The sequence below is a fragment of the Corylus avellana genome, chromosome 4 (assembly GCF_965113065.1).
Source record: "Corylus avellana chromosome 4, dhCorAvel1.hap1.2, whole genome shotgun sequence".
NCBI lineage: Eukaryota > Viridiplantae > Streptophyta > Magnoliopsida > Fagales > Betulaceae > Corylus > Corylus avellana.
In genome coordinates, this window is record NC_142493.1 from 22,001,960 (window position 1) to 22,029,945 (window position 27,986).

General features: G+C 37.8%; 2 protein-coding genes across 2 annotated transcripts; one reads left to right on the top strand and one right to left on the bottom strand.

The window, feature by feature from the left end:
- Positions 1 to 2,045: 2,045 nt before the first annotated feature.
- On the top strand, positions 2,046 to 11,643 carry LOC132178715 (MLO-like protein 1). Its single transcript, XM_059591233.2, has 14 exons — positions 2,046 to 2,193; positions 2,292 to 2,349; positions 2,473 to 2,699; positions 3,921 to 4,037; positions 4,148 to 4,208; positions 4,289 to 4,383; positions 4,983 to 5,057; positions 9,767 to 9,855; positions 10,076 to 10,125; positions 10,411 to 10,451; positions 10,568 to 10,777; positions 10,857 to 10,924; positions 11,029 to 11,089; positions 11,199 to 11,643. The coding sequence occupies exons 1-14, from the start codon at positions 2,077 to 2,079 to the stop codon at positions 11,481 to 11,483; spliced, it is 1,554 nt and encodes a 517-aa protein (XP_059447216.2). The 5' UTR covers positions 2,046 to 2,076; the 3' UTR covers positions 11,484 to 11,643.
- Positions 11,644 to 12,710: 1,067 nt separating this feature from the next.
- LOC132177552 (protein serine/threonine kinase) lies at positions 12,711 to 27,598 on the bottom strand. The gene is made up of 13 exons (XM_059589921.2): positions 27,287 to 27,598; positions 27,140 to 27,186; positions 26,948 to 27,018; positions 26,727 to 26,840; positions 26,433 to 26,608; positions 26,236 to 26,324; positions 24,538 to 24,655; positions 24,255 to 24,328; positions 24,035 to 24,082; positions 21,529 to 21,697; positions 18,955 to 19,086; positions 13,937 to 14,050; positions 12,711 to 13,296 (listed from the first exon to the last, which is right to left on the bottom strand). Exons 1-13 carry the CDS (start codon positions 27,368 to 27,370, stop codon positions 13,108 to 13,110), a joined length of 1,425 nt encoding a protein of 474 aa, XP_059445904.1. The 5' UTR covers positions 27,371 to 27,598; the 3' UTR covers positions 12,711 to 13,107.
- Positions 27,599 to 27,986: the final 388 nt, after the last annotated feature.

The window sequence follows — 27,986 nt, forward strand, 5'->3', positions numbered from 1 at the left end:
AGTTTATTGCAGACCCCAACATCTTGGGTCAATCATCAATGTATGTAAAACTTTGGGACATTTTTCAATTTAACTTCCAAAGTTTTAATTTTGACAATGCACCTCCCCAAACTTTCAAATTTTTGCAATTCGATCAATGTTATCCCAAAATTTTCATATTGCCCATAATTTTTATTTTTTATTAAAAAAAAAAAAACAAATTTGGGGGTATAAAAATGGCCAGATGGCTAAAGACCACCCCGATTTTTTTTTTTTTTTATGTAAAAAATAAAAATAAATAAAAAATTATGGGCAATATGAGAAGTTTGGGATACAATTGGTCAAATTGTAAAAATTTGGAAGTTTGGAGGGGTGCATTGCCAAAATTGAAATATTGGAAATCGAATTAAAAATTGTTCCAAACTTTTTTTTTTGGGGGGGGAGGTAAAGTGTACTTTTCTCAATATTATATTATATTTCACCACATGAATTTTTTTTTTTTTTTGCCTTCATCTACTTATTCCATTATAATTATATTATGTTTCTCATCCTTGATTATTACACATCTTTGGTCGATGCCTTTCGGTCCCTTCTTCTACCTAAATAAAAAATTAAAAAAATTAAAAAAAAAAAAAAAAAAAAAGAAGAAAAAGGAGAGAGAGAAGTAAATCACCATATATTGTGATGATCAGAGTCATTTTAGACCATTAAGTGGATGTTTTTGCAGGGAGTAAATCACCATATATTAAGAAGGGAAATGCTAGGTATTCTTTTAATGTTCTCCCAACTGTGATGTGACTTTTAAAATTATTGTTAAATTTGAAATTATCATTATTGACTTTTAATTTATTGGTGATTTTAAAAGTCAAATCACAGGTGAAAGAACAGTAGGAGAACACTAGAAGAACACCTAGCATTTCCCTATTAAGAATTTGTCTTTGATATGTTATCCGTCAAATTTTGCAGCGGGAATCTCTTAAAATTGATTATTTAAATTGTGTGCGATTCGGGCAACGCTACAAAGAAGGAACTGAGGGTCTAGTGTGTAATAAATGTTTTAGGTATTTTAATAACTCTAATTCATGTAATTCTTCGGTACTCTATTTTTTTCAATCATACTATGATCAATACTATAAAATGTCTATTATTTAATTTTAATTTTTTATTAAATAAAATAGAATATGGTGAGAATTCTAAAAAATTTTAAGATCTACCATGAATATTTCCACATGATCACTCTGAAATGACGAAATCAGACAAATCCTTCTCGAAGGTAATGAATGAGTTTTTTTTTTTTTTTTTGACAAGTCCTCATAAAGGGAGGGAAATGGGAGAAGAGAATTCAAATTAGTAATTTATATTTCATAAAGAGTGGTTCTGAGCCAATTAAATTACCCTCGGAGATTGGCAATGAATGATATAGGTAACTTATGAGTGACGGGTCTCCTTTGGCGATCCAAATAGTTGAGTTAATAACAAGGCCTTGTTTGACAAATTTTTTTTTTTTTCTTTATCGGGGGAAACTTTACTTTAATTCTCCTAAACTTTCAATACTTTTACAATTTTTCTCTTAAAGTTAAAAACACTTAATCTAGTATATGGAATTTTAAAAATTTTGTAATCTCACCCTTCTATTAAGATTTTTGGTTAAATCCTAATGGAGGGTAAGAATTCTCTAAAATACCCACGTGTTAAATTAAATTAAATTTCTCCTATTTTATTCTTTGATTGAGAAAATGTTTTGATGCGGCAAAAATAATTTATAATATTTTTGTGAATATTTAACATTTGAAGTTGTCTATTAACTCTTGCGCGCGTTTGAAATAGTTGGAGTCCCTCTGTTTCTGTGGTTAGGCCCGTTGGCGCTACGAGTCAACACACCAACTTCTGAGCTCACACGGCCCCCCTTCGATGCATCCAGTCATCCAGACTTCACATGCTGGCATTACGCCTAGCATAAATATATTACTACACACTAGCTCTTCCAATTCTCTTCATATATAGATATATTGGGTCTACGCTTTGCTGTGATTGATTCCATTCTGGTTTCTTCCTGAAGAAAAGAATTTTGAAACAGAGGAGTGATCGCCGGCAAAGATGGCGGAGGGAGGAAAAACTTTGGAGTATACCCCCACCTGGGTTGTTGCCCTTGTCTGCAGCGTCATCGTCCTCATCTCTCTCTCCGTCGAGCGAATCCTTCATCACCTTGGCAAGGCAAGCATATATCTCAACAAACTTTCTCCTTCATCCCCTGTCTCTCATTCTGTCTCCAATCAATCATCATTGTTCAAATTTGATGTTTTTTTTTGCAGTATCTCAAGAAGAACAACCAGAAGCCTCTGTTCGAGGCGTTACAGAAGATTAAAGAAGGTCGTCACACCTTCACTCCCCTCTCTCTCTCTCTCTCTCTCTCTCTCTCTCTCACTCTGTTTTTTGTTTCTTTCTTTTTTTATTATTATTGTAAATATTTTGGTGGGTTTTGGGTAAATGCAGAGTTGATGTTGTTGGGGTTCATATCACTCCTACTGGTAGTTTTCCAAACTCGAATTTCCAAACTTTGCATATCAGAGGACTTAGCCAACAAATGGTTGCCCTGTGAGATTAAAAAAGATGCTTTTTCGACTGCCCATTTCCAAACTTTCTTCAATTCCTTTGTTCCCGGGGCAGCCCGTCGTCTCCTTGCCGAGGCCTCTGCTTCTTCCACCGGTTCTTGTAAAGAGGTACTTCAACTTCTTTTTCTTCCTTTTTTTTTTTTTCCTGCAATTTGTTCTTCAATGCTTCCATCGATGTTATATATATATATATATATATATATATATATATATATATATATATATATATAATGCACTAAATCTGGTTGTTCGTTTAGTGGAGTTGTTTAGACTTGATCAAATCGATGCACCAAACCAGTTTTTATTTTTATTTTATTATTATTATTTTTTTAATTATTATTTTCTTTTGTGTTCTTCTTCTTCTTCTTCTTCTTCTTCTTCTTCTTTTCTAATTAAAAAAAATCCATTGATTGCTTTGAATATGATAAACTTGTAGACTAAGGAACAAAAAATAGATAATAGACTAGTCATGTCATCATGCAGATAGACTGTAATCTCCTCTCTTCTAAAATTCTTTGAACTTTCACAATTATTTTTTAATACGTTTTCTGTTCTATCAGTTTACTCCCTACACTTCAAGTCTCTCTCATTTCTGCAAGACAAAATTTACGCTCTATTCAGTCTGGATGACTTATTGAAAAATTTATTATTACATTTTCTTTCAATGATCTTGGAATTAGGTGAAGTTAGAACATCTCATAAATCCCAGTATAAATAGTATTGTTAGCTGAGTTTACTCCCTAAACCTTATTTTGTTCTAACTGTGAAAGCTTCAAGTTAAGTCTGCACATTTAAAAATCAAACTCTAGAAGATTCAAATTTCCCTTTCTCGTGAGAGACACCGGAGCAATTGCTCAATGTAATGCAGACATCTATCCTACATGATCTTTGAAAGAGAGATCACTTGCACTGAGTTTCCTTGGAAAGATAAAGAAGGTTTCTTGCAATCTCTAGAATCACCAAAATTCTTTTATTTTATTTTTTTTGTTTGGACATGTCTGCAAAGGGGAGGGAGATTCGAACTAGTGACCTCCGCTTCATGAGATATGGTTCCCAACCAATTGAGCTACCCTTTGGAACAGAAGAACCAAAATTTTACTAACATACTCAAAGCCAATGTAACAGAGAGGATACAACTCCATAAACTTGTTGAAATCATTTGAAATTACAGAAAGTATTGAGTTTCTAGCACTAGATTAAGAGTTTCAAGCAAATAAGTTCAACTCATGTTTTTGGAAAATGCTCTCATCCTATTATTAATGCCTGTTACACCCATTTATGAATTGAAAGATCTGATTAGTTTCTGCTTTTCTCTACATATTTTTCCAGGGAAAGGTCCCACTGTTATCTATCACTGCACTGCATCATCTTCACATATTCATCTTTGTGTTAGCAGTCGTCCATGTGACTTTCTGTGCTCTAACCATTCTTTTCGGAGGGGCAAAGGTACATTGGCCTTATTTTTGTTCTTATCTGTCTAATTTCTCCTTAAAACCAAGATTTTCTCTTCTTTAAACTTAATGGCAATGTTTCTGTCATATATTTCAATGGTGTAGATACGTCTATGGAAACGTTGGGAGGATGCTATCCAAGAAAAGGAATACAACCCAGAAGAAGGTAATGCTCGTTAAAGCTAATGCCTAGATACTTTCCAGTTCTAAATTTAATTTTTCTCATGCAAATACCATGTGTTGCAGTTCTGAAAACAAAATTTACACAAGTTCAAGAACATGCTTTTATCCAGAGTCGATTTCTGGGTTTTGGCAAGGATTCAGCTCTACTAGGGTGGTTGGTAAGTTGTGGAGTCCTTCGTCATCAAATCAATCTGCCTGTTTGATTCATCAATGTTATTAAAGAGGAATATTTGAAAGATCATTCTAGTGATTAGTTTTTCAAATGAAAGCTTTTCATTTCTCTGAGGGTTGCTGAAATTTATATTTTGATTGATGAAATTTACTAGAAATCACAAACTGATAAGACTAACTATTTGATTGAGTTGGCTAACTATGAGATTCTCAACTTTAGAAGTGTTCATCAGGAAAAGAAAAAATCATTTGTTTTACCTGTTCTTTTATGCCAGACTTTAACATTACCATTTTGGCTACCACTTAACTACTATCAACCCTGAAATTGATAGGGAAAGGCAAGTTAAAACACATACAAAACTTAAATGTTGCAGAATGCAGATCATCTTTCTTGTGCAGTTTACATGAAAGCAAATAATCTAGAATTAAAAACTTTGATATTATATGAAAAATACTTACTTCAATTTCAATGCCTGAGTTATAGTGGACATCAAAATGGGGAAAAGTTACAATAAAATGCAGTAATGTTTTCTGTCTGATATTACCATTAACTGATATCCTTTTTTAATGGCTTCATCGTTTTCAGCATTCATTTTTCAAGCAATTTTATGGGTCTGTGTCCAAAACAGATTATATGACTCTGCGACTAGGCTTCATTATGGTAAGTTATACAAATTTCTACATTTATCTTTTGACACCCCAATACTTCATTTTTTTTACTTGTGTTGGGGTTATCCCACATCGGTTGTGGAAGGGACTAGTGGTCACTTTATAAGTGTGAGGGAAAGCCTCACCTCTTGAGCTAACTTTTGGGGTTGAGAGAGGCCCAAGACCACCCAACATTGGTATCAGAGCCTAGGTTTACCAACAAGTCTCGGCCCAACAGTCCACGGGAGAAACGGGTTGTCGCTGCTCTGACCCAGGATCCGATGTGTGAGGGGGAGATTGTTGGGGTTATCCCACATCGGTTGTGGAAGGGACTGGTGATCAGTTTATAAGTGTGAGGTTTACCACCCAATAGTGGTATCAAAGCTCAGGTTTACCAACAAGTCTCGGCCTAACTGTTCACGGAAGAAAGGGGTTATCGCTGCTCCGTCCCAGGGCCCGATGTGTGAGGGGGAGATTGTTGGGGTTATCCCACATCAGTTGTGGAAGGGGCTGGTGGTCACTTTATAAGTGTGAGGGAAAGCCTCACCTCTTGAGCTAGCTTTTGGGGTTGAGAGAGGCCCAAGACCACCCAATAGAATTGTTGGGGTTATCCCACATTGGTTGTGGAAGGGGCTGGTGATCAGTTTATAAGTGTGAGGTTTACCACCCAATAGTGGTATCAAAGCCCAGGTTTACCAACAAGTCTCGGCCCAACAGTCCACGGAAGAAAGGGGTTATCGTTGCTTCGACCCAGGGCCCGATGTGTCAGGGGGAGATTGTTGGGGTTATCCCACATCGGTTGTGGAAGGGGCTGGTGGTCACTTTATAAGTGTGAGGGAAAGCCTCACCTCTTGAGCTAGCTTTTGGGGTTGAGAGAGGCCCAAGACCACCCAATAGTGGTATCAAAGCCCAGGTTTACCAACAAGTCTCAGCCCAACAGTCCACGGAAGAAAGGGGTTATCGCTGCTCCGACCCAGGGCCCGATGTGTGAGGGGGAGATTGTTGGGATTATCCCACATCAGTTGTGGAAGGGGCTGGTGGTCACTTTATAAGTGGAAGGGAAAGGATCACCTCTTGAGCTAGCTTTTGGGGTTAAGAGAGGCCCAAGACCACCCAATAGTGGTATCATATCTAACCCATTATCATCAGTATGGATTTTCTCAATCTGTAACAGCTTATCCTCCAGTTGCATCTGATGGTGATGTGGTATTTGCTTTTGATGAAGCTTATGCTAATCTCGCATGTGATGAATCTATGTGGGTAGTTGATATAGCAACATCTTTTCATATTACTCCACATAGAGATTTCTTCTCTTCCTACACCAGTGGCAATTTTGGTTGGGTTAGGATGGTAAATGAAGCAAAGTATAAAGTTGTGGGCATGGGAGATATACAGCTAGAAACCAGCATTGGGTGCAAATTGATGCTTAAGGATGTCAGGCATGTTCCTGAAATGCGCTTCAACTTGATTTCTATTGGGAAACTTGATGATGAAGGCTACCACAATTACCTTGGAGGTGGATAGTGGAAACTGAGCAAGGGTTCTCTTATCTTAGCCAGGGGAAAGAAGACCAACACTCTCTACAAGACAGCTGCAAGACTAGTCAAGAGAGATGCGATTGTTGTTGAGAATGAAAACTTCACTGAGCTATGGCACAAGAGGCTTGGTCACATGAGTGAGAAGGGACTTCAGATTCTCGCCAAGGAACAACTCCTACCTAATAATAAAGGTACGTCACTAACGCCGTGTACTCATTGTCTTGTTGGAAAACAAAAAAGAGTTTCTTTTCAAAAATCTTCTTCATCAAGAAAGTCTAATATTCTTGATTTAGTTCACACTGATGTCTGCACTATGAACACTAAAACTCTAGGTGGTGCACTTTATTATGTGACTTTTATTGATGACCACTCTAGAAAGGTATGGGTGTTTGCTTTGAAAACCAAAGATCAGGTATTGGGTGTGTTTAAAGTCTTTCACATGAAAGTTGAAAGAGAAACTGGAAGGCAGTTAAAATGCGTCCGTGCAGACAATGGTGGTGAATACAGAGGACTGTTTGAAGAGTATTGCAAAAGCCATGGGATCAGGCTTGAGAAAACTGTACCCAAGACTCCGCAGCATAATGGCGTAGCAGAGAGAATGAACAGAACCATCTGTGAGAGAATCAGGTGTATGCTCTCTCATGCAAAATTGCCTAAACAGTTTTGGGGTGAGGCAATGAGGACAACAGTTGACTTGATAAATCTTTCTCCTTCAGTTCCTTTGGATGGTAACATTCCTCAAAGAGTTTGGACAGAGAAAGATGTTTCTTTTGAGCACTTGAGAGTGTTTGGCTACAGGGCATTCGTCCATATTCCTAGAGATGAGAGGTTAAAGCTTGATAGCAAAGTCAAGCAATGTATCTTCATGGGTTATGGGCATAAGGAGTTTGGTTACAGATTGTGGGATCCAGTTAATAAGAAAATCATACGAAGCAGAGATGTCGTATTCTTTCAAGATCAAACCATTGAAGACTTGGATCAGAAAAAGGCAGAGTCTCTCAGTGAATACCGTGCTGATTTGGATCCAGTTATTCCTCCTTGTGTGATGCATGATGAACACATAGGAGATGTACAAGAAGAACAGGTTGATACAGTTGGTGAAAATTGTGAGCCTGCAATTGATAATGTGGAGTCAGAAGAGCATTTAGAGCAAGCTTCTTCAGAACCAGCCGCTGAGATTCAGTTGAGAAGATCTACCAGAAACCAACAGCCTTCCAGAACGTATTCAGTCAATGAGTATGTGTTACTTTCTGATGGGGGAGAGCCAGAAAGTTATCAAGAGGTTATGCTACATGACCAGAAAAATCAATGGTTAGAAGCCATGCAAGACGAGATGAAATCCTTGCATGAGAATCACACATATGATTTGGTGGAACTGCCTAAGGGCAAGAGAGCACTCAAGAATAAATGGGTGTTCAGATGCAAGATTGAACCAAACAGATCACAGCCAAGGTACAAGGCGCGACTAGTTGTAAAGGGGTTTGGTCAAAAGAAGGGCATTAATTTTGATGAAATTTTCTTACCCGTGGTAAAGATGTCTTCTATCAGAGTTGTTTTGAGTTTGGCTGCCAAAATGAATTTGGAGATCGAACAGCTTGATGTAAAGACTGCTTTTCTTCATGGTGACTTGGAGGAGGAAATTTATATGGAACAACCAGAGGGGTTCACAGCTAAAGGCAAAGAACACTTCGTGTGTCAGTTGAAAAAGTACTTGTACGGACTCAAGCAGGCACCGAGACAGTGGTATAAGAAGTTTGATTCTTTTATGGTTGATCATGGGTATGAGAGAACTACAGCAGAACATTGTGTGTTTGTGAAGAAATTCTCTGATGGAGAATTTATTATTCTCTTGCTATATGTGGACGACATATTGATTGTTTGTCGTGACACTAGTAAAATTGACAGACTGAAGAAAGAATTGAGTAAGTCCTTTGCTATGAAGGACTTGGGCCCCGCAAAGCATATCCTTGGTATGGAGATCTCTCGTGATAGGAAGAAAGGAAAATTGTGGCTATCACAAGAGTTATATCGAGAAGGTATTGGACAGGTTCAACATGAGCAAGGCAAAATCGGTGAGCTCTACACTTGCAGGGCATTTGAAGTTGAGTTCAAAGCAAAGTCCTACAAGTGAGAAAGAAAAAGATTAAATGAAGAAAGTGCCTTACGCATCAGCCGTGGGTAGCTTGATGTACGCCATGGTGTGTACGAGGCCTGATATCGCTCATGCAGTTGGAGTTGTTAGTCGGTTCCTTTCTAATCCTGGCAAAGAACATTGGGCAGCTGTGAAATGGATTCTCAGGTATCTCAGAGGTACTTCGAGAGTATGTTTGTGCTTCGGCAGTGGTCAACAGGTGCTTGATGGGTTTACAGACGCAGATATGGTTGGGGATATTGATTCTAGAAAATCTACTTCAGGATACCTGATTACTTATTCAAAGGGAGCAGTGTCATGGCAGTCCAGATTGCAGAAGTGTGTTGCTTTGTCTACCACAGAGGCAAAGTACATTGCTATCACTGAAGCGGCTAAAGAATTGTTATGGATGAAAAAGTTCTTACAAGAACTGAGTCTACAGCAAGAGAGGTATATGCTTTACTGTGACAGTCAGAGTGCCATCCATCTCAGTAAGAATTCAACTTTCCATTCAAGATCGAAACATATCGATGTTAAGTGTCATTGGATTCGTGATGCACTGGAGGATAAGCTGTTACAGATTGAGAAAATCCATACTGATGATAATGGGTCAAATATGATGACTAAATTGTTGCCTATGCAAAAGCTTGAAATTTGCAGAAGCGCGGCAGGCTTGGTGGAGCCCCCCACATAATCGAGAGGGGGAGATTCTATTGGGTGGTCTTGGGCCTCTCTCAACCCCAAAAGCTAGCTCAAGAGGTGAGGCTTTCTCTCACACTTATAAAGTGACCACCAGCCCCTTCCACAACCGATGTGGGATAACTCCAATAATCTCCCCCTCACACATCGGGCCCTGGGTCGGAGCAGCGATAACCCCTTTCTTCCGTGGACTGTTGGGCCGAGACTTGTTGGTAAACCTGGGCTTTGATACCACTATTGGGTGGTAAACCTCACACTTATAAACTGATCACCAGCCCCTTCCACAACCGATGTGGGATAACCCCAACAACTTGAGATACACTTTCTGAGTTTTAGTATTTTTATTTTGCCTAGACTCATTGCAGGGGAAACCTAAAGTATAATTTCCATAAGTACATGATACGTACCCTTGAAGCTGATTTCAAGAAAGTCGTTGGAATAAGGTTAGTACTTACAATTACAAAAGACATGCCAAGCCATAGCTCTGTTAACTATTTTTCAGTATTCAGTCTTTAGTTTTACTGTTTCTTTTTATCTTTTCATGGATCATATGGTTGTCTGTGAAACTAAATGCTTTCAAATCTGGCTCAGAAAAAATATTACATCCTAATCTGATTCCTCTTAATTGATAGATCTTACTAATTTCTGATTTCATCGTCGCAGGTGGTATCTTTGGGTATTTGTGGTCATTTTCTTGTTGCTGAATGTCTCTGGTAACTCTCTCTCTCTCTCTCTATTGATCATATTTTTTAAGCTGGAACTTGAATTTTATGTTCAAAAGATTTGGCTCGGAAAGTGGTAGAGGTTTTCAGTTTATCCATTTGAGTCACATTTCTCTATCTTATTACCATTAACAAGAATGTAATATTCCAGGAATTGGTGTCCAAAATTTTAAAATTTTCTGATGACAATAATGCCATAGTTCTTGTCTCCATTCAAGGCTCTGCTACATGAAGATCATTATTTCCCAAGAATCATGTGTTGTGATTTTCTTGCAGGTTGGCATGCATATTTTTGGATTGCATTCTTTCCCTTTGTTGTAAGTTTGTCCATCTTAGTTTTCCTGTTAAATTACCCTATTATATTTATGCACATTTCTCTCTGCATAAAACTCCCAGAGAACAACCTTAACGTTGATAGTGATTCTTTTTACAGCTTCTCCTTGCTGTGGGCACCAAGTTGGAACATGTAATCACCCAGTTGGCCCTTGAGGTTGCTGAGAAACATGTAGCACTTCCAGGAGCATTGATAGTTCAACCTTCAGATGATCACTTCTGGTTCCATAGGCCCCGGATTGTTCTCTTGCTCATTCATATCATCCTGTTTCAGAATTCTTTTGAAATGGCATTTTTCTTCTGGATATGGGTAAAACATATATTTCTACAGTCATCTGACATTTCATATAAACTTCATATTTGATCTTCTCTGATGCAATCTATTGCAGGCCCAATATGGATTTGACTCCTGCATAATGGGAGAAATTGGCTATATTATCCCTCGACTTGTTATAGGGTAAAACAAATGATATATATATATATGTTCTATTCTTGAAACCATGACTCTCCATTTATATACAAAATCTTATGTTTTGGTTGAATACCAATTTTCATTCTTAGGGTATTCATCCAGTTCGTCTGCAGCTACAGTACCCTACCACTCTATGCAATTGTCACCCAGGTGAGTTGGGATCATTCTAAGAACTCTTAAACTTCTTCTTTTTCTGCATATTTATGTTGGGGTTTTAGGCTGATGAAGATTACCCTTTATATGATCCCTTAAAATGTAGATGGGAACTTCATTTAAAAAGGATATTTTTGAAGAACACATTCAAGAGGGGCTTGTTGGTTGGGCTCGGCAGGCCAAAACGAACAGGAGAAAGGCTGCTAATGGCTCTACTACTCATCATGGCTCTACTACTACCTCTACCCATCATGGCTCTAGCCAAGTGGATCACAAAGAGACTACTCCTTTGAGGGTCCAGATGGCAGAAGTAGGTGGAATGCAATTTGCAATGGAAGAAGGCAATGCAGGAGAGATTGAACATGCAACTGTCTCCCATGGACACAAATGAAGTGCCTCAAGCCTCTTACTTATGTTTTGCGTTTAGTGTTTTTTATCTCTACACACTGCATAGCAAAATTGGTTAGAAGTATATACTTCCATAGTTCATTTACTCATTTGTTTTTTAGTAAATTTGTAGTCGATCGCAAGTTGAGCAACCGTTGAGAATATAATATAGTTATATGTTTATGCCTAAAATACAAGTCTGTTCATCTAAGTTTGAGTTTTCTGGTAATATAGTTTCTACTTTTGGTTTTGCAAGAGTTATACCTAATCTTTCAAATTATGATCAATGCAACCCTTTAGTCCACGTCCATTACTCTCGTTATTATTAGATTGAGGTCCCTTGTAATTCCAAGGAATCGTAGGGGGCTTGTAATTGTAAGAAATTGTAGAAAATCTCAATCCCCATAGCTCCACTTTCCCCCAACTTTTCATTTATTTATTTTATTTTTATTTTATAACGAGGAACCTCTCCAAGACATGGCTACTTTGTATATTCACTTCTGTCGGGTAAACCTTATACCCGTGTAAAGCATCCTCTCTATACGGATCAGACAATATTTCAACTTCACTGGTGGACTGATTCTAAGGAATTGTTTGTTCTCAAGAGGATTCGAATTTTGGACCTAATGAAAATACTACCAAGAGGATTCGAATTTTGGACATAATGAAAATACTTCCAAAACCAAGGTCCAAGGCTCTTACCATTTGAGCCAACCCCTTGGAGTTTCTTTCCCCTCACTCTTCAAGGGTGGAGCAAAGAGACTGTCAATAAGGACAGTGGTGGAATCTGATGGGGTAAAGGAGGTGGAAAAGAGGCAAAGGAAGGGTGTAGGAGGAGGGGAGCAGAGTCCTCCTCGTTGGGGGAAAGGTATTTTGTCTAAGTGAAGATAAAAGAGGCAAAAAATTATTAGAAAATGTGTAATTTTTTATATCAGTTTCTTCGCCATGTAACTTTTCTGTTTGGGGCGTTAATGTGGCACTTCCAACTAATCCTTAAATAAGTCATTCTTACAAAACAAAAAAGGAAAAAAATTAAGTCAAATAATTTGAACAAAAAAGAATCAATTAACTTAAGTTATTTCGGAATAATGAACAATGTCACATTAACCCGGTAGTATGAGAGATGAGTAATTAGAATTATTCTAACATTACTCGTGAATTAATCATTCAGCAGTCCACTAAAACATCAGGCGGAGCCTGAGGCAGGCCGATGTAGGTTTTGTGCCAAAAATTTAAAAAATAAAAATAAATAAATAAAATAAGGTTTCCAATTGTAATAAGCAACACTAAGATTGTCACACGACATAAATATATCCTGGTCTCCTGGGAATCAACCATGACCTCCTCGTCTTATTACACCAAAATTTCTATGTAGATAACAATTATATATATAATGGAACGACCCTCCTTGCCAGTTCCATGAACATCAATGAAACACAGCCTAAGACGGTCACAAAACTATTCCAACTCATTTTCTTCCTGTTACCATGCTTGTTTGATAATCAGAGGCATGTAGTATTGGTTGCAGATTGCAGGAGACTTCTTTTTCTAATTTGCTTGTCATTGTCACAGCTGATATAATTGATAGCTTCTATGCCTTGGATCACATGGTGATTCTTTACAAAATTTCACCAGCCACTCAACTGTTTCTGCATTTTTGAATTGTGGGAGGACTTGCCACCCTTGTCTTTGTAGGAATTTCTGGATGCTACAGTCTTCCGCCCTCCACGCACTGATGCCATGACACGTCGATTCTGCTTTCTTAAACGCTTCGTCAACTCAGCATCATTATTATCCATGGTCTGATTATCTTCCTCCTGGAGAAACAAAATTACTTTCAAGGCTTTGCATGCCCACCAATAGCTTCTATTCTAATACATAACAGTGATGATGCAAGAAACATCTCAAACAATGTAACAGCTCTAAATTTACTAAAATGTAGATTTGCAATGCCATCCCAAATATGTATTTTCAATTTTATACCTTTTTACACTAAATTTTGATAATTACTTTCTCATTGGAAGTATGATTCATATGTCAGATCCCCCCATATCAACAACAATGGGAGTGAATGAGCAACGGATGAGTGAAAACATAGCCCACTACAGTATTTTCTTCTCATACGAGCTAAATTATCCCAACTCCAAAGATCGAAGGTTAAAAGAGGAGAATCGGCACAGAACACTGCCACTTTGTTTTACCAATGACATCAAACATAAACTATTAGTACCTAAACTCTTTACTGAAGATAAAAATTCAATATTATGAACAAAATCATGATTTTTTAATAAGGAATAAGCAAAATCATGAAAAATTACATGCGTTAGATTATTATTTTATTTGCAGGAACCATGGACTCTCCTACAGATTGTGTATCTGGAAAACACAAACACCTGTTTGCATACCAAACTTCATGGTACCGGCAAACACAACATAGATAAAAGAATGGCAGTGTACCTCGTCACCCACATCTTGAGTTTCAGGTCCACTGGTTTGACTTTGACCTACTTCAGAGTTTTGTTGATTCGCCTCTACTCTGCCTTCCCCATCACAATTTAAAGTCTGCTCTTCCTGAGTGTAATTTCGCATTGTTCAGTGGCCAAAAAAAGAAAAGCATAACATAGAAGAAGAGTGTTACTAAGGAAACTACAACTTTTACTACACATCCCATACAAATTGATGTGGCAGTTCACATAATACTTCCATGTTTACAAACTGATATAACACTCTACGTGACTGTCACATGACAATCCATGTGGCACCCATTTCCATAAAATGTGGAGTGCCACATGAGTTTGTAAGGGGGTTGTAACTATAGTACCCCAAGCATAGAATATGACGAGAGAGAAATAGAAAGAGAGAGCGAGAGAGATAAAAGCAAATACGTGTTGCAGGAGTCGGGACTCATGTTAAGACATCAAAAAATAAAAGGTAAAGTCATCTTAACCCTCTCAAACTACCACTCTAATGACAATCTCCCCCCCCCCCCCAAAAAAAAAAAACCATCAAATACGACAATTTATCTCCCAAACTACCAAAACAATAACAATATACCCCCTAAAGCCTGTAAAAAGACACAATTACCCTTATGAAATTTTCAATACAACAAACATATCCTTAAAAATTTGAAAAAAAACAATTAAATATATTTAAAAAAAATATTAAAAATATCAAATGGGCGGAATGGGGATGGCTCGCCACCCCCATGGCCTAATCGGGGTGTCCGGCCACCCCCTTGGCCCCTTTGGGGGTGGTTTCGACCACCCCCATTTGGGCCAAGGGGGTTGGCCGAGCCACTCCCATATGGCCGAAATGGGGGTGGCATGGCCTATTGGGGGTGGCCGGCAACCCCCTTGGCCCCTTTGGGGGTGGTCGAAACTACCCCCATTTGGGTTTGGGGGTGGCTCGACCACCCCTAGTGGGTGGCGGGTCCATCCCTAGTTACCTAGGTGTGGTCCGGCAACCATCCAGGGGTGGTCCAGCACCCCTGGTTTAATATTAGTTTTTTTATTATTTTATTATTTTTTATAAGTTTTTTTTTTTTTAAGGGTAATTGTGTCTTTTTATAGGCCTTAGGGGATACATTGTCATTGTTTTGGTAGTTTGGGGGGTAAATTATCGCATTTAGTAGGTTTTATGGGAGATTGTCATTGGAGTGGTAGTTTGAGGGGGTTACGAGAACTTTATCCGAAAATAAACTACCACCCTAAGGATCAGGCTTCTATGTGGAAGTGAAAACTACCGCATAGATGCTGTTGCCCAAAATGTTTTGGGCACTAAAAAGTAAGTTTTTTTTAAAAAATAATAAACAAATCATTAATAATTAAAAATTATAAATAAATTAATAATTAAAAAATTAAAACTAAAAAAACTAAAGATCAAGGATTTCTTAGCATCCTGAAGATCCAAGGATTTCTTGGAGTTTGGCGACGGCTTCGAAGAGCTGGGTTTGGTGGCGATTGAAAAGGAAGATGATTTCTTTGGTGGAGGGAGAGGAATGGAGTGGGGTCGTTGAGGGTAGCGCTTGGGTTTGGGAAGAGAGGAAGGTAGGAAGCGAACTACGGAAGGCCGTGAGCCGGAGGGAGCGATTGGGCTCGAGCTCGAAGAGTTTGGAGGCCAAGGTGGCCATTTGGAGGAGAAGGAACTGCGCACGAGGGAGATATTGGAGGAGAGAGAGGAGGGTGGAGGAGGTGGTGGTGGTGGTGCTAATGGCGGATGAGAAATTGGAGGGTTGGAGCTGCTGTGCTTGATGATGGGGGAGTTTGGGAGGGGTAGGGTTTTGAAGGGAGGGGGAGTTTGGGTTTGTGAGGCATAACCTTGCTGGGGATTGCAGCATCTTTCTGTTTGGACGCCTCAATTTCTCCTTCTTCTTCTTCTTCCAAATTGGAGGAGGCCGGTATTAATATCCGCAGCTGGTATGGGGTGGCCGAACCCCCCATGGCCACCCCAAAAACCAAACTCAAATTTTTTTTATTTTTCTTTTGCCCTTTCAGGGGTGGTCGGACCACCCCAATGGTCACTGGCAATGCGTGGTGGTTCCGGCCACAAGCACCCCTTCGGTTTTTATTTACATTTTTTTATATATATATTTTTTTTATAAGTAAAAGAATTATAATCAAAAGCGCAGAGGGGCGCAACCAATATACACGGGAAGTATAAAAAGAGAGCGCCTAAGAAGGAGAGAAATGAAAGAAGTCAGAAAAACTAATTACTAAAGGAGCTAGCCAAGCGGCCGTCCAAGAGTAAAGAGTAAAGAAGAAAAAATGAGTCAGCTCCTCTATAGTTCTAGTAGAATTCTCAAAACATCTAGCATTTCTTTCAATCCATATACACCACATAAGACATAGAGGAATCATCTTCCATACTACCGCGCTTCGAGCACTGTTTTGGATATTTTTAGTTTTTTAATTACATCTTACATTTTTTTATATTTTAGTTCTTTAGTTTTAATATTTTTAGTTTTTTAATTATTATTGTTTTATAATTTTTAATTTTTAATGAGTTTTTAATTGTACTCTTTTTTTTTTTTTTTTTTGAGCAATTAATTGTACTTTTTATAAACCAACTTTTCACTGCCCAAAACAGAACCGTTTTGCCCAAAACGGTACTGTTTTGGGCAACAGCATCTATGTGGTAGTTTTCACTACCGCATAGAAGCCGGGTCCCCACCCTAAACCAAACCCAACAAAGCAAGGTTTCGAATCCTTACATGACAGTAATCTCAGAATTAAAGATTTACATACTTTATTAATTTATAATTTCGCAGGGGGTGTAAAGGTCTTGCAAATCATTTCAAGTAAAGAACTACGATTCCCCTACTGTACATTATTTTCACAGCAAATTTCTGTGATATCTGTTATAATAACTAGATCATAGATTTTCATATTTACAAACTTAACAAGATGACATTGTAGACCCCCTTTTTTTTTTTGCATGAATTGTTAGACTTCTCTGTGTGGAAAGTGGGAAGAAGTAGGTGTTACCTTAATAATGAAATTCATTTACAAGAGCAATCAAACAAAATAACTTCATAAAAAAATAGTTCAAAACATAAGGACTAAGCTCTTCTAAAGCTGCAAAAAAGTGTTCCTATAAACTGTTGAATACAAGTTCAAAAATTATTGGCAAAAACATACTAACATGTTTCAGCTCGAAGAATGGGTTTGCTAGGCTATCATTTTTTATTGTTTTGCAAGATCTTCCAAAATCTCACCAAAATTTGAACCATGTATCAATGCCTGATTTTGATATACAAAACCCAGAGCCAATCCAATGCTCATTCTCTTGCTCTAAACCCAACCCAGCAAGTTGTCAAGTCATTTTTACCTCTGTGAAATTTAAAAAGTTAAATCAACCTCTCCTTGTAGTTTAGATTGAATTGATATATTTTGGTAAACCAATCAAATAATACCCAATCATCATCAAATTGAACCCTAGTTCAATAAAATCTTTGTTCTTTTCCCTCAAACCGCCCATCCAAAAACCCACTTATCCCCTAGGAAGCCATAACAACCAAGGAAGAAGAAAAGAAAAAAGGATTTTCTGCAACTGGGCTCCAAAATAGATGATGATGTGACATAATTCCATGTTCTCTAAATGTTTCAATTCAATCCATACGGCAAGGAGGTCTAGTGTAACTTTTGAAAATCAGGGATATATAATGAAAGTAGACTTAACCATAGGGAGATAATTTCTCCAAAAACATACTCTTTTCCTTTCCTTTCTATTTTTTTTTTTTTTTTTTTTTTTTGCCAACAAGCAGTTACACCAATAACACACCTTTTTCACCAAGCCCAAATACCATAAAGATTCTATGGGTTATAAGAGCATCTCTAGCAACATTAGTATTTTAGCTAACCCAAAAACACTTTTCTCTATTTTACCTACTACTTTTTCAATACAAACTCCAACAAATTACCTATCTCATTCTCTATTTTCTTTAAATACTATTTCACTTTTTTTTATTGTTTTCTTAGATGATCGTTTTCACCACCCTCACAGCCACCATCCCCCCAGACAACCACCACCTGTTGCTGCAACTTCTACCAATGCTGCAGCCCACCACCCCATCTTCCAAGAAAACACAAACGTGATCACCAGCATGCATCCAAGTTGGGTCTCCCCCAGCCCGAGGAGGAGCATGACCCAACCCGGATGGCCTCAGTCCTTCCAGCCGGCAGAGACCACCGAAGAAGGGCATGGGCATGCGGGCCTGGCTGCTAGTGGATGCAATGGGGCAGGCACAAGTGATCGAGGCCGACAAGCACTCCATCATGACCAACCTTGACCCACTTCTCTTGTACCCGTCTACTGTGTTGGGTCAAGAGCGAGCCATTGTGATCAACCTGGAGCGCATCAAGGCCATCATCACCACCCAGGAGGTGTTGTTGCTCAACTCTAGGGACCCATCTGTGACCTCTTTTGTTGGGGAGTTCCAGTGGCGGCTTATGCCATAGAGATGAGTTGAACGAGAAAACAAAGAGAAGAGGAAAGAGGAAAGAGAAAAGAGAGAGTTGAGCGACAAAGGGAGAGAGAGAGAAAAGGGAGAGTTGAGCATCATTATTTTATTCCTATAGTGTGCTACAGTAACCAGATGCATTTTAAAGAGTCTAACTAATCTGCTGGAACTGAAAAGGGGGCAATATTAGTTAAATTTAGCTAATATGGGGCTTTTACCTAATCTGCTGGAGATGTTCTAAGTCTATTTTCACAGCTTACTCAGTAATTATTGTCCCATAAATCCCACAACAAACAAAAGAAAGTTCAGATTAATTCTGTGAAAATTCAAAGGTTGATAAAATTTGCATTAACGGTGCTTTCTCACAAGCAGACACTTCAGACATATAAGCAACATCCCATTCAATCTATTAGGTGTTTCCTTAAGCTCTCAGGCATAGCCAATCTTGTGTGTCAGATAGTATAAATAGCTCCATTAGAGTACCTGCTGTACCTCTCAAAGAAAAAAAGGAAAATACCTGGTCTTGCAACTGCAGAGAATCAACACCACCTATAGAAGATCCATTGAACTCAGAGTCAGAACTGTGTCCACCACCTTCACTTTCTTCATCACTACAACCTGCATCCGTCTCTATACCTCCTTCAGTGTACTGCATACAGAACAATCATAGATGAGAAACATATTTTTTTCAACACATGATTCATTAGAAGCAAAGTATAACAAGCCAAAAAAAAAAAAAAAAAAAAAAAAATAGACCTAAAAATGATAGAAAACCCACCATATGGACATTTAAGGAGCAAGCAGAATACAACACCCAAGAAAGTAAAAACTTTGCAACTCTTTAAAACTGTAACTACATCCTCTACAAGTAAAGCATCTGTACCCTTGACGATATGCAAAACATAACTTAAACCAACGATTACACAGAAAGAGTACAAAAGCTATATATGATATGATAAATCTGGATTTGTGTAGGTTATGAACAAACTGACACACATATGCAGGAAGATGTGCCTGATGCATATTGATTAAATACATTGGATTTTTTTTTTTTTTTTTTTTGATAAATAAGCAAGAATATCATTGAAAAATGCAAAGGGGCGCAATCCAAGTACACAGGAAGTATTCAAAGACACCCATTTAAAGATAAAAAGAAGAGCATAACTTTACAAATTGATGCATTGAAGAAACTTGAGGAATGTTCAAGACACCCGCCCACTGGAAAAACAAATTGAGAAACCTATTACTAAGCTCCGTCATTGTCAATTCCTTATCTTCAAAACATTAAACATTCCTCTCCCTCCAAATAGTCCACATATGGCACAAAGGGGCCATTCTCCAAACCTCCATCACCATTTTATTACCTCTTCGGCCTTTCCAGCAAGCTAGGAGATCAATAATCCTACCAGGCATAACCCAATTTTTTGATAAGTAATAACCAGTCTTATTGAAAGCGTAAAGGCATCCCAAAGTACACCAGAAGTATACAATAGGATCACCTAACTAGAAAGGGAAAAGCGAACAAGAAAGTCATCGTAACTAATTGACACCGGGAAGGCAAACGCCACAGTCCAAAGGTACAATGTATGAAAGCAATAGGATAATAAGTCTTCCAAGGAACCCTCAAAGTCCTCAAAACACCTATTATTTCTCTCTCTCCATAGACACCAAAAAAAGCAAGTAGGCATCATCTTCCAAACCGCAGCACTCCCCCTCCTTCCCGAAGACCACCAACAGGCGAGCAAATCGGAAACCCACCTTGGCATCACCCAAGACAACCCAAACCGACAGAAAAATGCGCACCACAAAGCATAAGCTATTTCGCAATGAAGAAGAAGATGATCCACTGTCTCCTCATTCCTCTTGCACATACAACACCTGTTCGTCACAATCACATGCCGCTTCCTTAGGTTGTTTAGGGTCAAAATTTTGCCCAAAACCGCCGACCACACAAAGAAACTCGCCCTCGAAGGAGCTTGTGTACGCCACACACTCTTCCAAGGGAATCGCCTCCCTTCAGTACATGCCAAGGAAGCAAATAGAAGTTTGACCTTGAAACGGCCTCCTTTGGAGGAAATCCACCACAACCTATCTTCACACCCTCGTCTCACTCGGGCAGAATGCAACACCTGTAAAAAAGAAGCAAATACATCCACCTCCCAATTCACAGCAAAAAGGGAAAAGAGAACACTCCAGAGAGCACGAACCACGTCACAATGGAGGAGGAGATGATCAATGGACTCACCACTCTACTTACACATACTACACCAATCCACCACGATCAGACCTCTCTTCCGAAGATTATCCAAAGTGAGAATCCTTACAAGGGTAGCCGTCCACACAAAGAAACTAACTATGAGCGGGACTTTAACCTTCCAAATATCATTGTTCAAGTCTCTATGTAAAGATGGAATAAATGGCACTAGAAGAAGATACATAGAAGATTGAAGATTTGTGCTCACAAATGCCCAAGATGTGACCATTTGTCTCAAGTCTTACGAGCAATTATTTTCATCAATTTCATTTGGTCATTCAAAGAAGGAAGCATCAAAGAAATAGCTAATAAAACAATGTAGGCTGGACAACATGGAGTACTTCCAAACTGCAATGGACACATGCCAATCAAATTAGAGTGATTGGTCCTAAAGGTTAGAATTAAATGAACATCTTCATTGAATGTGTCACTTAAACAAGAGCACAAGCTTTTGGTTATACTATCGAATTATCAGTATGATAACAATCATAGATACTGGAAAATGCAGGTAGTCACACAAGCCTCTTACTCAAAATACCACAGTATTTTACTCGGTGGCAACCAGTGGTATAGTTGTTCACATGTCTTCCTCTTCTAGAGAGAGTAAATTTGAGAGATCTCGAGTTAGTGTTGGTCCTAACTGCTGTTCAGCCAATATATACAAATAATGATAACCATGGTGCGGTGACTCAAACTTTCTTGTAAAGAAAGGAAGACCATATCAATTACAATAGACATGGTTATCTTGTAGAAGAACCTAATGCTACTTAGAGATACAGCCAGCTTTCGTGCTACATACATGCACATATGCAATATCCAATAAAACATGTTTCATACCTTCTCCATGTCCTCTTGATCCTTTTTAGTAAATCCACTGGCTGCAAGTTCCTTGTCTAGAGAACCAGGACCTTTTTCTATAGAAGAAAAGCGAGGCCTGCCACTTTCATCTGTGTCTACCTCTGAACCATCAATGTCATCTGGGCTTTCTTGAAAAGACAGGTTAAACCTGCAAGACAAAGAAATAGAATGATCATGCACAGGAAAAGTATTAAAATAATAATTAGCATGTACCCCTAAGATTGAAATCAGTTCGCCTATATAAAATGTAAATTAAATTGTTGAATAAAATCAGTTTGCTCATTCAGCTCTCTGAAGGTTTTATGTCAAAAAATTTAGTATCGATTCAAATTGAAACATCATTTATAACTTATCCGATCTGGCAAACAATACAGCATATTATTTGAGATAACAAAAGGGGTATTCAAGGAGTTGGCTCACAAGCATAGAAACATAGGCATGTACACAATGTTAACTTCTACCATAGAGCTCCAATAAGTTACAGAATTGGTATTTCATAGGTTTTCAATAGAATTTCCTCTTTTGTCAGCAGTTGAATTTCTTCTGCCTCTGGGAAGAAATAACTCCTATGACGGATTTACCATTTTGCCGTTCTCTAGTATTTCTGGAAAAAAGGGATAACATATTTTTTATGGTGTCAAGATTCGAGAAATCCCCCCAAGCAAGGAAGTCTTGCATGGTGTCATCATTTCTTTTTTGGTTTTTTCTTTTCTTTTCTTTTCTTTTCTTTTCAGATAGGTAATAAAATTAAATTAAAAGGCAATAAATTTTTTGGTAGTTTTGTAGGTCTACTTACTGAGGTTTCAAGATCCTAGGAAACTTTTTTTTCCTTTAATAGGTAAGATCCTATATTATTGACCCTTAAGTACTTTTTGAGTCCTGCAGGAACATTTTTCTACAATCAGATAGGTAATAAAATTAAATTAATCTGAGGTTTCAAGATCCTAGGAAACTTTTTTTCCTTTAATAGGTAAGATCCTATATTATTGACCCTAAGTACTTTTTGAGCCCTTCAGGAACATTTTTCTACAATCAGTGTTCCCTATACTCTTCTCTTGGATAAATTGTTTCTTAGTTGAGGACCGTAACGCACAACCCTCTAAGAAGTACCCATGCCATCGGACAGCGAAACGAGAATATGCTTCCTTTTTCGTCCATTCATAGAATGGCATCAATGTTATTGATTTTTTTTTTTTTCTAAGTGATCCTTTGTCTTTGGCTTCGTAAGAGAAGAAAACTTAACCCTACAATGAACCCCATTAAACCCTTCCCCCCAACATACAAATAGAGAACAGGCATCATCCTATGAGCCATCAAGACTCATAAGGAATTCAGTATTCCAACCTCTTCAATCCGAAGTCCTACTCTGCACAACCAATCAACAGATTATCACAACAAACATACAAATAATCAGTTATATATGATATATGTTGGAGTTATTTTAATTTCAGATTAGGTTAATGTTCGAATGACAAAAGCACAAGTGATTTTCACGTTCTCACTGATCCCCTTCTTTCCTTGGTACTATAATTCCTATTCCCATCACTTCATTCCCTCTTTTGATCCATCTAAATTCTAGAACCACTATGACTTATACAGTGCCACGTTTTTTTTGTTTTTTTTACAAGTTACAGTGCCACATTGTTTCACACTAACATAGCTATGGGCAAAGTGGTTATTGCTGGGCTGAAATAAGTTAGTTTAAGGGCAAAGATGGAAGATTAGGCATAAGGACTGGAATTAGTTAATGGTAAGTTTGGCAATAGAAAGGTCTGTTACTCTTTCTCATATGGAGACATTTTATTAGACGACTAAAGTTATAAAGCTTCTATCTAGAGTTTCCTTTAATCTGGGAAGAAACCGTGGGTGTCATTGTCTCCATCAAATTCCATCATTTTCTTCTCTTTGTTATTCTTTACCTTAAACTCCAAACCCCAATGGCATATTTTAAAATGCATTTCTTTTCCAGCCTCTGAGAATCCACATGGAGATTCCTTCAGAACATACTCTTGACAATTAAAACTTGACCATAAGTACAGCAGTAATAGAAAACATTAAAAGTTATAACAACAATTTTTGTAACATGAAAATCCTACACCGTTTAACATCCAACAACATGGATCTACAACTTTTTCATCCCTAAAACCAACCATTTATGGATTAATGCCAAATTCCTATAAAAACAGTTAGCCACAAGTAGTTGGAAAGGAACAAGAAAAAGAGAAAAAAATTATTGTTAGTTGTGTAATAAAAACTCATAAACCTAATAATCATTTTGAAATTTCTGTTAATTGTGAATAATGTAGCAACAAAAAATTCATGGAATACTTATCTCAAGAAGACAACTAGAATAGCTGTCAAGAATTGCAGTCACACATAATAAAAATTCACAGAGATAAAAAAAATAAATAAAAATAAAAAGCAAACCCCAACCAGCTTAATGGGAGTCAAAGCTTCCAACGGTGGTACCAAAACACTCACTGACCTCTTGCTGAAAAACTTAAAGACGCATTCAACATCACGATCAAAGTACCTGAAAAATGTGAACTTATTAAGAAATGAGAGTACATTATCCAACACATGAATGATGGATATCAAATACAGCAATTGGATATTATAAAAATCAATGATCAGAAAGAAAATATATATATATATAGGATGAAATTATGACGAAATTATGACACAGCATCTGAAGAGGCTCTTACATCTGTGCATTACGATGGTCTACAGATACCATCTGTGGAAAATCAATCATGGTTACCTTCTCATCATCATCAATCTACAAAGAATAAAAATTGAGAAGTCATTAATAGTTCACCAGCAAAGTGAATGAGGAAGCTGATAAGAAATTTTGAATATAAATCATCAAATCAATCCACGATGAATAAATAACCATATATGACAGGTTAGGTAGACCCAATGTTAAGAAAAAAAAAAAAGCTCTTAAGATGCAAATAAATGGTGCTGCAGAAGGCCTTAATTGCATACCATAATATTGAATTCATTAAAGTCACAGTGAATGAGACCATGTTCTGCTAGACGAACAACAAGACCAACGATCCTTTCAAAAACCATATCTGGATTTTGCAATTGCTTAACCTGTACACTGCATTAGATAGAAATAACTGATAACATATAGTATTCCAGTGCTTTATGAAGCTAAAATGTTGTTTTTCTATTTTGATAAACAAACCCAAGACATTTCAATAGAAAAGAGAAGGTGAACACAAGACAGGGAGGAGGGTTGAGAAACCAGTAGAGGACATGTAGGACAAACAGCAATCAATTCATAAGTAATGTAAGGCATATCAAAGAGCACAGAAAAGCGCAACCCTAGTACACAGAAAGTACACAAGGAAACGCATAATTAAAAATTAATTCTAACTTTACTATTGAGTTCCTATGTCTGTGTCAGTGTTTTTTAATTAAGATATAAACACTGTAACCTCAGAATCTGATTATAAATCAAGTAAAAAACTAGCAACTCTCTTCTCCATTAAAATCCCAATGAACTTCAAGAAGCAGGAAATTCCATCACATTTTTCCTCTCAAGAACATCAGCTCTGCTCCTTGAACTCTGATATGGTAAACATATGGCCATTTCACCAAATTCTTCCACCAACATTTGACAAGGATTCCTATCACGTGGCAACAGCAGGAAAACATATTTGTTTACAAGTGTATAAGAGTACACGAGATTGGCAGAACACCTTCGATGCTAAATATGGCTTGCACCAAATAGCTAACACAGAAGAATTTGTGCAAGGGGATTGCAGTCATGTCTGCATATGTGCAATGACAATGCTGCATGTTGCAGGTTATAGGTTACAGAAAATCTTTTGCAACTTTATGAGAACAATGTTTATGTATTGTTTGAAAGGAATCCCCCATTTTTTGTAGGCACTTCTCCTATTGAAATTTGGTGTCTCCTACATACAAATATACGACACTTGAGTCCACCTAGGTGCGACACTGGTTTATTTTTTTAACCTAAAAATGTGAAGAGTTATGATTATTATGCATGTATGTGAAGAAACCTATACATGGTTAAAGCTCATTAAATTTTCCTTATGATTGTTTTACAATCTATGGTGTTTCAGCAGCCAGACAAACACGGAGACATATAAAAACATATATGCCACCAATTCACATTAGATATGTCCCATATCTATATTTTCTGGGGTTGTATCTCCAACACCCATGCTTGTGATAATATGACACCCTGGTGTCCATGTCCACAAATCATTGGAATTTTCTTCAAAGTATGTATAAATGCATCCAAGACTCTATGTACATGGGGATGCATTTCTGTTTATGACAAACAGATTAGAACAAAATGTAATCACTAAATGCATGATGGACCAGTGTGCACACATAAGCTATAGTGATTTACGTGAAATACTTCCATTTCTTCTTGCTCTTTTGGACTAAATGCTTTCCACATGTATTCTTGTTAATCAATCAATAATAAGTTGCATTAGGCCACAGCTAACCAATAATTAATCCAATAGAAAATATTTTTGATTTTGATTTTGTTCGCATTTGTGGATTGGGTTTGTCTTTCTCATTAAAGTAGCAAATATTTTTTTCCTATCTGAAGGTTAAATCATCAGGACAAGAAAGATGTACAACAAATCAAAATATAAATTGGAAAAGCAATAAATAAAATGAATTAGGAACACTTACAGAGGGTAACCTTGGACAAGTGACATAACCACACAATGCCTATTACAGTCCACGGCATTTGGAACAGGAAAACCATGTTCCTCCAAAGCCTAATTGAGCAAAACAGAAGTGTCAAGCCAACACCATCTAACACGACAATCAATCAACTTATAAGTAATAATCCAATCTCATAAAGGCAAATAACAGCAGTGAAGAACCTTCATAAAGGCAAACTCTTTGATGGCAGCAAGGCGGGACAAATACAGCCAACTGTAACTAGTACGATGCTGCAAGTAGTCACGCTTCGATTTGACAGCCCTAAAAGAAACTCTACCAAGTCGGTGCAATTTTATGGCTAGGATTGTACCATCTTCCTTGGCAACCTCAAAGATATCTTGAAGAAAACAAACAAACCCATTACTAAACCCTATCAAATACCACCAACATTTGAATACTTGGAAGAAAAAAAAAAAAAAAAAAGGCTTTTTGAATAGAAAGATAAGAAAAGATACCAGACTCTTTTCCAACCCCAATTTGACGACCAACCGCCATAAAAACTCCACGGTTAACCATTGTCTTAATAGCAAGAAAATCATAACCCAGGTAGGTGAGCCGAAATCCGTCATCTAGATGCACATAAGAAGATAAAATAAGACCGGATATCGAAGTAAAAATGATCTGTGCTTTGTTCCATGTAATACATAAAGAGCAATGTCGAAAGCAGCAAACTCACATTTGGAAGAGTCGTGGTGCAAGAGCTTATGCTTGAGCAAATTTTTCAAAACTTTGTAAGTGCCCCCATGTCTACATGTATGCAAGTGTTTCATATACCCATTAAAATACATACATACATGCACTTCACGCATAGAAATATTACTGAATAACGAATTAAAAATAGAAGAAAAACAAAAAGAGACAACCATACTTGAGAGAGGCTATGCGGTCGATAAGCTCGGCAGGTACAATTTCATGCTGAAACCAAAGGACATCAAACAGAATGCAAGCAACGGTTAGCAATTGAATCCAAAGAATATATAAAAAAAATAAAAAAACATATGCATAGTAATTATACATTGCGCATTCCCATTTCGACGGCGGTGAGAACCCTAAAATCATCCTTGGAGAGATATCTCAAGACGTCTACGTTTAGCTTCATATTGTGACTTCTACTGCACCGCCTTGTTGGTTCTGAGGAACGAACGGAGAAGGCCGAAACGGCGGTTATCGGTTGGTTAAGGACGCGGCCACAACGAGAGACGCACAGAGAGCATACGAGGGTTTATGAACTACAACTTTCACTATGAGTCTATCTGAGAACCGGTCGGATCGGGTCGAGTATTGGGTATTTCTGGTACCCGCTTTGCAGGTCTATGGCGCTATAGCCTATAATGAACAATATCCGCCGGGTTTTGGGTTTTGGGTTTTGCAGGGCGGGCGGGGCGGGTGATGCGGGTTTAAACCTAGGGTTAAAACCAACAAATATTTGTTGCTTTCTTGATGTTTCCTCCGGCAGAGGCGCAGATGTTCTTCACCGCAGTCGGGAGAGAGGGAGAGGGCGCAGAGAAGAGAGAGAGGGGCGGCACAGAGGAGAGAGAGTGGGGCAGAGGAGAGAGAGATATGAAGAAGAAAATTAAAAAAAGAAGACAAGAAGAAGAGAAGCTGAAGCGGCGAGCGTGATTGTGAAGAATCAGGTTATTGGGTATTAGATTTTTAGGTTCGGTTATATTGCGGGTCGGGTCGGTCTAGACACCCGAATATTTAAAAAAACAAAC

Bases quoted from the DNA above. Each gene is read 5' to 3' on its own strand.
- LOC132178715 (XM_059591233.2), top strand. From the start codon at position 2,077: ATGGCGGAGGGAGGAAAAACTTTGGAGTATACCCCCACCTGGGTTGTT. The intron at 4,038-4,147 runs GTACATTGGCCT...TCAATGGTGTAG, and splicing joins TTCTTTTCGGAGGGGCAAAG to ATACGTCTATGGAAACGTTG. The intron at 10,452-10,567 runs GTAAGTTTGTCC...TTCTTTTTACAG, and splicing joins TTGCATTCTTTCCCTTTGTT to CTTCTCCTTGCTGTGGGCAC.
- LOC132177552 (XM_059589921.2), bottom strand. From the start codon at position 27,370: ATGAAGCTAAACGTAGACGTCTTGAGATATCTCTCCAAGGATGATTTT. The intron at 24,083-24,254 runs GTAAGAGCCTCT...CACATTTTTCAG, and splicing joins GACCATCGTAATGCACAGAT to GTACTTTGATCGTGATGTTG. The intron at 19,087-21,528 runs GTATGAAACATG...TTCTGTATGCAG, and splicing joins ATCAAGAGGACATGGAGAAG to TACACTGAAGGAGGTATAGA.